This window comes from Nicotiana sylvestris, chromosome 6 (assembly GCF_000393655.2).
Source record: "Nicotiana sylvestris chromosome 6, ASM39365v2, whole genome shotgun sequence".
NCBI classification, from domain to species: domain Eukaryota; kingdom Viridiplantae; phylum Streptophyta; class Magnoliopsida; order Solanales; family Solanaceae; genus Nicotiana; species Nicotiana sylvestris.
The window spans coordinates 120,367,367-120,379,397 of record NC_091062.1 but is presented as its reverse complement, the minus strand read 5'-3'; the positions used below and the strand labels follow the sequence as shown (position 1 = coordinate 120,379,397).

The 12,031-nt window shown below is 41.8% G+C and overlaps 1 protein-coding gene across 1 annotated transcript; it reads right to left on the bottom strand.

The window, feature by feature from the left end:
* Positions 1 to 648: 648 nt before the first annotated feature.
* On the bottom strand, positions 649 to 993 carry LOC138871195 (uncharacterized). The gene has a single exon (XM_070149063.1). The coding sequence runs from the start codon at positions 991 to 993 to the stop codon at positions 649 to 651; it is 345 nt and encodes a 114-aa protein (XP_070005164.1).
* Between the last annotated feature and the right edge of the window lie 11,038 nt (positions 994 to 12,031).

Here is a 12,031-nt window from a genome sequence, read left to right as displayed (position 1 = left end):
AGGGCTGCCTACGTGTCCCCTATTAAATGAGAATCAAGTCAAGCGTAGTTTTGTTATACCAGATGAAGAAATGTAAACAATATAAACATAGTATCTCTTGATTGCATCTGAATTGATACATTTTGGCCAAACTTCTCCATCCATTTCTTCAAGTATGAGTGCTCCTCCTGTTAGTACACTGTGAACCATGTAGGGCCCTTGCCAATTGGGTGAAACCTTTCCTTTGTCTTCATCTTGATGTGGGAATATTCGCTTCAGTACCAGCTGCCTCGATGTGAACTATCTTGGTCTGACCCTTTTGTTGAAAGCTCTAGACATTCTGTTCTGATAAAGTTGACCATGACACACTGCATTCATCCTTTTTCCATCTATGAGGGCTAATTGCTCATAGTGGCTCCTTATCCATTCTGCATCACTGAGTTCGGCTTCTTGTATGATCCTTAAAGAAGTAATTTCTACCTCGGCGGGAATGACAACTTCGGTACCGTTAACAAGCAAAAAGGGAGTTGCCCCAGTTGATGTGTGGACTATGGTACGGTATCCCAATAAGGAGAATGGTAACTTCTCGTGCCATTGCTTGTGATTTTCTACCATTTTCCTTAGTATCTTTTTGATGTTCTTGTTGGCAGCTTCCACGACTCCATTCATTTAAGGCATGCATGCTGTGGAATTTTTGTGCTTGCTTTTGAAAGTTTCACACATGTCTTTCATCAAATCACTATTGAGGGTGGCAGCATTATCAGTGATGATGGACTCGAGAACCCCGAACCGACAAACAATACAATCCCTAACAAAATCTGTGACGACTTTCTCGGTTACAGCTTTGTAACATACAACGTCTACCCATTTTGTGAAGTAATAGATGGCCACTAAAATGAACCTATGCCTGTTTGAAGCAGTGGGCTCGATCAGATCGATGGCATCCATTCCCCACGTGACAAAAGGCCAAGGTGCACTTGTTGCATTGAGCTCATTTGGTGGTACCCTTATCATTTCTGTATGTATCTAGCATTGGTGGCATGTTTGGACATACCGGATGCAATCTGTTTCCATAGTCATCCAAAAATATCTAGCTCTGAGTATTTTCTTGGCTAGAACAAAATCATTCATTTGTGGTCCGCAGGATCCAATGTGTATTTCCTCGAGCAATTTGGAAGCTTCTTTGGCGTCAACACACCTTAATAGTCCTAGATCAGGTGTTCTCCTATACAAAATTCCTCCATTTTGGAAGAAATTATTGGACAGTGTATGCAGTGTACGTTTCTGAGTATGGTTTGCCTGCTTTGGGAATTCTCATTTTGCCAAATATTCCTTGATGTCGTGGAACCATGGGTTTCCGTCCATTTCGTCTTCAACGTGGGCACAATAAGATGGCTGACTATGGATCCTTACTGAAATGGGATCGATGAAATACTTATCTGGATGCTGTATCATGGACGACAAAGTAGTCAGTGCGTCTACGAACTGGATTCTTGGAACATGTTTGAATTCTATCTTCATGAACCTCTTCATTAGCTCTTGCACATGATATAGGTATAGTAGTATCTTGATGTTTTTTGTAGTCCATTCTCCTTGAACTTGATGTACCAGAAGATCCGAATCACCAATTACCAGTAACTCTTGTATATTCATGTCGATGGCAAAATTGAGCCCCATGATGCAAGCCTCATATTCTGCCATGTTGTTAGTGCATGGGAACCTAAGCTTTGCAGATACCGGATAATGTTGACCTATATCTGACACCAAGACCGCTCCAATACCTACTCCTTTAAAGTTTGTAGCTCCGTCGAAAAACATTCTCCAACCGTCATAGGCTTCAGCAATGTCCTCTCCAATGAATGACACTTCTTTGTCAGAAAAATACGTTTTTATTGGTTCGTTATCTCCTCCTACAGGATTTTCAGCAAGATGGTCTGCCAACGCTTGTCCTTTGACTACCTTCTGAGTTACATAGATGATATCGAACTCACTGAGCAATACTTGGCCAACTTCCTAGTAGGCATATACTTCTGAAAGATGTACTTTAGAGGATCCATCCATTATATGAGGTATTTTGTATAGGCACAGATGTAGTGCCTCAATTTCTGAGTTGTCCATGTCAAGGCACAGCAAGTGCGTTCTAGTAGAGAGTACCGTGCTTCATAGGGTTTGAACTTCTTACTCAAGTAATATATGGCTTGCCCTTTTCTTCCTGTCTTGTCGTGTTGTCCCAAAACACAGCCAAAAGCCCCATCTAGTATGGAGAAATAGAGTAGCAAAGCTCTCTAGATCCAGTGGGACAAGGTCTGGTGGCGTGGACAGGTATTCCTTAATTCTGATATGTGGCTTCCTCAAGTCTACTATGTGATATGTGGCTTTCTTGGATTTGATAATGACGTCGTCAACATATACCTCTATTTCCTTATGTATCATATCATGGAAGATGGTCGTCATGGCCCTCATATAGGTGGCCTCGGCATTCTTCAAACTGAATGGCATCATTTTGTAGCAGTACACCGCCATGGTGTAATGAATGCTATTTTCTCTGCATCTTCTTCGTTCATCCAAATCTGATGATAACCCGCGAAGCAATGTACAAAGGATTGGAGTTCATGCTTGGTGCAAATGTCAGTAAGAATGTGTAGATTTGGCAGTGGAAAATGGTCCTTGGGACTTGCTCTGTTTAAATCACGATAGTCAACACACACCCTGACTTTCCTTTCTTTCTTTGGAACCTGTACGATGTTGGCTAACCAGGTTGGGTACTCAACTACCCTGAGGACTTTGGCTTTGATCTGCTTAGTGGCTTCGTTCTTGATTTTTAGGCTTATGTATGGTTTGAACTTTCTAAGTTTCTGCTTCATCGACGGACACATTGGATTGATAAGCAACTTATGAGCCACTATGGATGTGCTCAGGCTGGTCATGTCATCATATGACCATGCAAAAATATCCTCATATTCTTTCAGGAAATGAGTGTATTCTTTCTTTTCTGATGGTGATAGGTGAATACTCATGTGAGTCTCTTTGATGGTTTCAGAATCTCCCAAATTGATTGTGTCAGTTTCGTCTAGGTTAGACTTAGGTTTGTTCTCAAAATTCTTAACTTCTCTGATAACTTCCTCAGGTATTTCATCCTCTTCTTCTGAGTAACTATCCTTATGTTGCGTCATCTCATTACATGTCACAGTCGTTGGTTCATCAAGGTAAGAAATAGTAATGCTTTAGAGGGAAAACGTAAAAGATAATAATAAATACTAAAATAACAATGCATTAATTAGATTTAAAAAAACATTAAAACATGTACGGCTCGATGACTCGTGCAATTATTACGAAACAAAATGCATCTTTGAACAAAATACTAGCAATATCTTAATGCTTAAAATGGCTTTTAAAAATAGGTAATTCTAATTGTAAAGCTACCTAGGAACTCGACGGGCCCGGGATGGTACAGCAGTCCAATTCTTGAGAACAACTCCCTTCTCCATGGTCTGAATGGTAAATACTTCTTCCTCTTCCTCCTCCTCAACTTTCACATTGCAATCCATATCCGCATCTTCTAGAAACAGGTTCTTTATCCTAGACAAAGCTTCCTCCTCTGCAGATCCCCATATTATGTCGGCCTGGTGAAAGGTCTGACTCAGATGCGACACTGGCTCCTTCAGAGGGTAATAGGGACCACACCATAGGGTCGACCAATCATCATATTCTTGCCATGTATACTGATATCCGAGCCCAAAAGTTGTGCCATAACGTTTCAACTGTAACGATTTGGTAATGCCTTAGAGTTTCTTCCCAAGCCCTTTGCCGGGCGCACACCCTGACCATGCCAGTATGCTTTCTATTTTGCTACTCCACCATTTATCTTTCTCAATTGCATTGACAAACTCGATGCGGTGATAAGTTTCTCCACCCAGCTTTCTTCTATTCTCAACAACCGGGATAGTATGACTGGTGTAAATGGGATTGCTTCCATCTCCGAGAATAAGTACCTCCTAATGGTTCCATTCAAACTTCACGGTCTGGTGTAGCGTAGAAGCCATAGATCCAGCGGCATGTATCCAAGGTCATCCCAGACCTTTACCTACTCCCTACTCATATCTTATGGAAATCTTTACCTAACTTTTTCAGAGTAGTCAATGGACAAATGTTGAGGCTTGAACCACCATCTATTAGGACTGTCGATGAATTTGTCCTCAAACTGCACTGTGATATGCAGTGCCCTATTGTAACTTAATCTTTCAGGCTGTAGTTCATCTTCGTAAAAGGTGATGTTGTGGCTTTCTAGTATTTTCCCTACCATGTTGGCCATCTCTCCACTGGTGATGTTGTTAGGCACATAAGCTTCATTCAACACCTTCATCAGAGCATTCCTATGCGCCTCATGCAGTAGCGACAAGATGGATATCTGGGCGAGAGTCTTGTTAAGATGATTAATGACAGAGTATTCTCTTTCATGTACTTTACTCCAGAGATTATCTGGGCTAGTTTCTTTAACGGGTGTTTGGTAGCAGCTTCGTTGCTTGTTCATCCCAAATTATTGGGTGTATAGATCCTTCAAGTTCTGGTCATCCCCTGTTCAGCAATATATTCTTCCATCGTTGCTTTTCTGTTTCTCCTAGCTTCGGCAACGTAATCTCAGGGTAAGGCATTGGACTTGAAAGGTGGTGTGGATACTACCTCATAGTGAAGGGTGTGGATAGTTTTACTTCAAATGAAAGCTCTAGATATTCTGTTGTGATAAAGCCAACCATGACACACTGCATTCATCCCTTTTCCATCTATGAGGGCTAATTGCTCATAGTGGCTCCTTATCCATTCTGCATCACTGAGTTCGGCTTCTTGTATAATCCTTAAAGAAGTAATTTCTACCTCGGCGGGAATGACAATTTCGGTACCGTAAACAAGAAAAAAGGGAGTTGCCCCAGTTGATGTGCAGACTATAGTACGGTATCCCAATAAGGAGAATGGTAACTTCTCGTGCCATTGCTTGTGATTTTCTACCATTTTCCTTAGTATCTTTTTGATGTTCTTGTTGGCAGCTTCCACGACTCCATTCATTTGAGGCATTATGTTGTGGAATTTTTGTGCTTGATTTTGAAAGTTTCACACATGTCTTTCAGCAAATTACTATTGAGGTTGGCAGCATTATCAGTGATGATGGACTCGAGAACCCCGAACCGACAAACAATACAATCCCTAACAAAATCTGCGACGACTTTCTCGGTTACAGCTTTGTAACATACAACATATACCCATTTTGTGAAGTAATCGATGGCCACTAAAATTAACCTGTGCCTGTTTGAAGAAGTGGGCTTGGTCAGACCGATGGCATCCATTCCCCACATGACAAAAGGCCAAGGTGCACTTGTTGTATTGAGCTCATTTGGTGGTACCCTTATCATTTCTGCATGTATCTGGCATTGGTGGCATATTTGGACATGCCGGATGCAATCTGTTTCCATAGTTATCCAAAAATATCTAGCTCTGAGTATTTTCTTGGCTAGAACAAAATCGTTCATTTGTGGTCCGCAGGATCCGATGTGTATTTCCTCAAGCAATTTGGAAGCTTCTTTGGCATCAACACACCTTAATAGTCCTAGATCAGGTGTTCTCCTATACAAAATTCCTCCATTTTGGAAGAAATTATTGGACAGTGTATGCAGTGCACGTTTCTGAGTATGGTTTGCCTGCTCTGGGAATTCTCCTTTTGCCAAATATTCCTTGATGTCGTGGAACCATGGGTTTTCGTCCATTTCTTCTTCAATGTGGGCACAATAAGATGGCTGACTATAGATCCTTACTGGAATGGGATCAATGAAATTCTTATCTGGATGTTGTATCATGGACGACAAAGTAGTCAGTGCGTCTACGAACTGGATTCTTGGAACATGTTTGAATTCTATCTTCATGAACCTCTTCATTAGCTCTTGCACATGATATAGGTATATTCTTGTATATTCATGTCGATGGCAAAATTGAGCCCCATGATGCAAGCCTCATATTCTGCCATGTTGTTAGTGCATGGGAACCTAAGCTTTGCAGATACCGGATAATGTTGACCTATATCTGACACCAAGACCGCTCCAATACCCACTCCTTTAAAGTTTGCAGCTCCGTCGAAAAACATTCTCCAACCGTCATAGGCTTCAGCAATGTCCTCTCCAATGAATGACACTTCTTTGTTAGAAAAATACGTTTTTATTGGTTCGTTATCTCCTCCTACAAGATTTTCAGCAAGATGGTCTACCAACGCTTGTCCTTTGACTACCTTCTGAGTTACATAGATGATATCGAACTCACTGAGCAATACTTGGCCAACTTCCTAGTAGGCATATGCTTCTGAAAGATGTACTTTAGAGGATCCATCCTTGATATGAGGTACTTTGTATAGGCACAGAAGTAGTGCCTCAGTTTCTGAGTTGTCCATGTCAAGGCACAGCAAGTGTGTTCTAGTAGAGAGTACCGTGCTTCATAAGTTTTGAACTTCTTACTCAAGTAATGTATGGCTTGCCCTTTTCTTCCTGTCTTGTCGTGTTGTCCCAAAACACAGCCGAAAGCCCCATCTAGTATGTAGAAATAGAGTAGCAAAGCTCTCTAGGATCCAGTGGGACTAGGTCTGGTGGCGTGGACAGGTATTCCTTAATTCTGTCAAAAGCATTTTGATAATTTTCAGTCCAACTGGTCGCAACGTGCTTCTACAACATTTTGAAAATTTGTTCACATATTACCATGGATTGTTCTATGAAGCGGCTGAAGTAATTGAGACATCCCAAGAAACTCATCACGTCCTTTTTGTTCTTTTGTGGTAGCAATTCTTGGATAGCTTTAACTTTTAACGGGTCCAACTCGATTCCTTGGCGGATAACAATGAGTCCCAACAATTTTCCTACAGAAACCTGAATGCACATTTTGCAGGGTTCGGTCTTAAATTGTACTTTCATCGCCGGTCAATGAACTTGCTCAAGTCTACTATGTGATATATGGCTTTCTCGGATTTGATAATGACGTCGTCAACATATACCTCTATTTCCTTATGTATCATATCATGGAAGATAGTCGTCATGGCCCTCATATAGGTGGCCCTGACATTTTTCAAACCGAATGGCACCATTTTGTAGCAGTACACCGCCATGGTGTAATGAATGCTATTTTCTCTGCATCTTCTTTGTCCATCCAAATCTGATGATAACCCGCGAAGCAATGTACAAAGGATTGGAGTTCATGCTTGGTGCAAATGTTAGTAAGAATATGTAGATTTGGCAGTGGAAAATGGTCCTTGGGATTTGCTTTGTTTAAATCATGATAGTCAACACACACCCTGACTTTCCCATCTTTCTTTGGAACCTGTACGATGTTGGCTAACCAGTTTGGGTACTCAACTACCCTGAGGACTTTGGCTTTGATCTGCTTAGTGACTTCGTTCTTGATTTTTAGGCTCAAGTATGGTTTTAACTTTCTATGTTTCTACTTCATCGAGAGACACATTGGATCGGTAAGCAACTTATGAGCCACTATGGATGTGCTCAGGCTGGTCATGTCATCATATGACCATGCAAAAATATCCCCATATTGTGTCGGCCTGGTGAAAGGTCTGACTCAGATGCGGCACTGGCTGCTTGAGAGGGTAATAGGGACCACAACATGGGGTTGACAAATCATCATATTCTTGCCATGTATACTGATATCGGAGCCCAAAAGTTGTGCCACAACGCTTCAACTGTAACGGTTTGGTAATGCCTTGGAGTTTCTTCCCATGCCCTTTTGTCGGGCTCACACCCTGACCATGTCAGTATGCTTTCTATTTTGCTACTCCACCATTTATCTTTCTCAATTGCATTGACAAGCTCGATGCGGTGATAAGTTTCTCCATCCAGCTTTCTTCTATTATCAACACCCGGGATAGTATGGCTAGTGTAAATAGGATTGCTTCCATCTCCGTGAATGAGTACATCCTAATGGTTCCATTCAAACTTCAGGTCTGGTGTAGCGTAGAAGCCATAGATCTAGCGGCATGTATCCAAGGTCATCCTAGTAAAAGATTGTACATAGCAAATATGTTTAATACCTGAAACTCAACATCAAACAAAGTCGGTCCCATCTACAAAGAAAGGTAATTTTCCCCAATTGTCACCTTTTGAGACCCATCAAATGCCTTTACATTCATACTCCCTACTCGTATCTTATGGAAATCTTTACTCAACCTTTTCAGAGTAGTCGATGAACAAATGTTGAGGCTTGAACCACCATCTATTAGGACTGTCGATGAATTTGTCCTCAAACTGCACTGTGATGTGCAGTGCCCTATGGTAACTTAATCCTTCAGGCTGTAGTTCATCTTCATAAAAGGTGATCTTGTGGCTTTCTAGTACTTGCCCTAGCATGTTGGCCATCTCTCCACTGGTGATGTTGTTAGGCACATAAGCTTCATTCAACACCTTCATCAGAGCATTCCTATGCGCCTCATGCAGTAGCGACAAGATGGATATCTGGATGAGAGTCTTGTTAAGATGATTAACGACAAAGTATTCTCTTGCATGTACTTTACTCTAGAGATTATCTGGGCTAGTTTCATTAACGAGTTGTTTGGTAGCAGCTTCGTTGCTTGTTCCTCCCAAATTATTGGGTGTATAGATCCTTCAAGTTCTGGTCATCCCCTGTTCAACAATAGATTCTTCCATCTTTGTTTTTCTGTTTCTCCTAGCTTCGGCAACGTAATCTCAGGGTATGGCATTGGACTTGAAAGGTGGTGTGGATGCTACCTCATAGTGAAGGGTATGGATACTTCAACTTCAAATGGAGTAGGTGCAGTCGCAGGTGTTGTTACTTCAATTTTAAACGGGACCGATGTGGCTACTTCAACTTCAACCGGTGGCTGTGTCTGTACCATAGTAGGAGTGAGTGTGACTTTAGGTTTAGCGTCATCACCTTCCGAATAAGCCCAATCGACCCTTCAGGATCCCATTCTTCATTAGTTTCTATCACATTTACTTCTTCACCTCTATCATCTGGGAGGGGATTATTGTGGATATTTGGTGCGGCTTCCTTTGCTTGTATGAGTTTGGTATCAATAAAGGTTTGAATCCTGTCTTTTAGAGTGAGGCATTCGTCAATAGTATGCCCTTTCATGTCAGAATAGTATGCATATGTTTTATTCGGGTTGACCCATTGGGAGGAGTTTCCCATTGCAACAGCGAGAATGGGAATGACATATCCAGCAGCCTTCAATCTTTCAAATACCTGGTCGATGGGTTCAGCAATAGGGGTTTATTATCTGGGCGGCCTGCGATCAAAATTGGGTTTGGGTTTTTGATAGTTTTGACAGGTTAGAGGTGAATGTTAATTGGATGGCTGGGTGTTTTAAGTGTGATACGTGGTAGCGGGTTGGGAATATTTGGGAGGTGAAGGTTGGTATGTGGGTGGAGGTGTTTGGTATGTGAGTGGAGACTTTGGACTTTGGGCCACCATCACTGCCTCTACTTCTTTCTTCTTTGATATACCCCCTAACTGTAATGCTTTGTTCGTAGCCTGTAATGCCTCACAATTGGTTACCGTCCAACTCTTGATCCCTTCTTCAATCCTTTCCCCGAGTTTGATGATGTTGGAGAACTTGTGGTTTTCGATGTCCATAAACCTTTCATAGTATTGTGGATCCTGGGCACTGACGAAGAATTTGTTCATTTGCTCTTCCTCTAGTGCCGGCCTGACCTTTGCATCTTCTGATCTCCATCGAGTAGCATACGCGCAGAATGTTTCTATTGGTTTCTTCTTGAGGTTCTGTATGAAGAAGATGTCTGGTGCATTCTCTATATTAAACCTGAATCGGTCCATGAAGTTAGATGCCATGCTTACCCAATTAACCCACTTCTTGGGATTTTGACTGATGTACCAAGATAGGGCGTCTCTAGTGAGACTCCTCATGAATAGTTTCATGAGAATTCTATAACCTTTCCCAACTCCTAGGAGCTTATCATAGTATGTCCTCAAATGTACCTTTGGGTAATCCGTTCCATCAAACATCTCGAACTTAGGAGGTTTGTAACCTTCCAGCAGTTCTATGTCTTGCTAAATGCATAGATCTTCATAATTCAGACCCTCAATTGCATTGCCTCCTTCAACACCCTGGACGCGCCTTGTGAGCTTCTTGAGCTCCTCAGCCATATTCTTAATGAGCAGGTCTTTCTCAGCAGATTCGGGAGTGTATGAGATTGGTTGAGTAGAATGGGGTAAGATTTCCACGTATATGGGATTGTTTTGTTTGGTGTTGGAGGTTGGAGTGTAGTGGTGATCATTAATTGAATTTTGTAGATCAGGTATAGGTTGTGGGGTATTATGAGGAGTATGGTAAGTGGTTTGCGGGTATTGAGTAGGAAGGTGTTGGTGTTGAGGATGAGTCGGTACTGGTAGAGGATTAGGATTTTGGGGAGGTGTTGCATACTGATGGGGTGCGGGAGGATTTTGTGGATAATGGTTTGGTGTGTTTTGGGGAGGTGCTGGGTTTGAGCATTTTTTTGGTTAAGATCTAGGACGTTTAGGGCGTGGAAGAGGTTTGCCAAGTTGCGGACCTGCTCAAGTTCCCCTTGTAATTCCAGTATTTTCTATTCCAACCCTAGGACCAAATCATTCTGGGCCGGAGTACTCCGACAGTCTGAAGTTTCAACATTTTCCACGTGCGTAGTATTATCTTTCCGGATACCACTTATATCATCCATTTTAGCTTTTCCCTTGCCTTTCGGATTACTCAGAGGAGGAGGAGGAGGGCTGCTAGATCTGGTATGATATGCTGACGATGCCAGTATGTGCGAACCAAACTTAGGGGATGGGAATAATTATTTACCGTGAAAATGGTAATAACAATTAAATTTGATTTTGTGGTTCTAAAAATACGTGATCTATTTTAATGCTAGTTGTTAGGGCAATAGATGCTAAGTGAGGTACTTGAAATCAAGATAAAAGCTTAAAACAAGATGTTAACCAAACCGAATGGTTGTCGATCGGGGCCTCGAGCTTGCTTATTTGGGGCCTCGGGGTCGAATCTAATGTCCCGCCTAGGGCAGTCAATGGACGGCTAACAGTCATAATAAAATCAATGACGGCTCTTTATGGCCGATAATAAGCAATAAATGAAGAATAATGGATAGAACACAATAAACGTAAGCAATAAATGAAGCAAAGAGATCAAGAGAATATGTTATAGAGAAGAGAGAATGTTCTTGTGTATTTAGTATTGAGCAACAGATTTCTACAAAATGATAAGGATCCCCTTTATATATGAGGGGAAATCCTAACATAGTACAAAAAGCATTAATTACAAAGATATGGAGATGGTACAGCTAGTTAATGCCTTGATTCGTTTTTGGACTAGTCCACTAGACTTTGTCAGCCCTATTTATGCGCCTTGGGAACTCCCCACTTTCTCTCCGTAATCGTCGGTCTGTGTTGCTCCGAGGTTGAGCACCGATGGCCTTCGAGGGATGAAACTCGACCGTGGCCTTGAGCCTTCGAGACATGTTTATGAGCCGTCGTAACAAAGGAAAATTGGACCCTCCGATTTTACCATATACAGATAGTCCCCGCATTTCTTAGAGTAGAACGATTAGAAATGACCTTGATATCCATCTCTTCGATCTTTCCACAATGATGTTATAGTGATGATGTCATACTTATGACGTAAGCCCTTATGACAACTAAGGCGTCCCGTCGATCCATCTTTCCAGAATTATTCAATGCACTGTCGACTCTTATTCTTCAAAGTGATAATATCGCCGCCGGTGCAGTTCTCAAAAATGTATTGATTACATATGTCGATACGTCTTTCAAAGACATTGATGGTGCCGTCGGTTACATTTTTCAAAGAGTATTGATTGTGCTTGTCGGTTACGCTACCCTTTCTCTATAAATGGGAGCTTTCTGGAACCAATTCCTTATTCAAGTGTTCTCCAATAGCCTTTCACCCCTTTCTTCTCTTCATCCTCATCCATTGTTATTTCCCATGTTTCAGGCTTGCGGCCTTAAGGTTACATGGCGTTGTTCTCATCAATCGTGCCATGGC

Excerpts from the sequence above, each read along its gene's own strand:
- LOC138871195 (XM_070149063.1), bottom strand. The coding sequence starts at position 993 with ATGATAAGGGTACCACCAAATGAGCTCAATGCAACAAGTGCACCTTGG.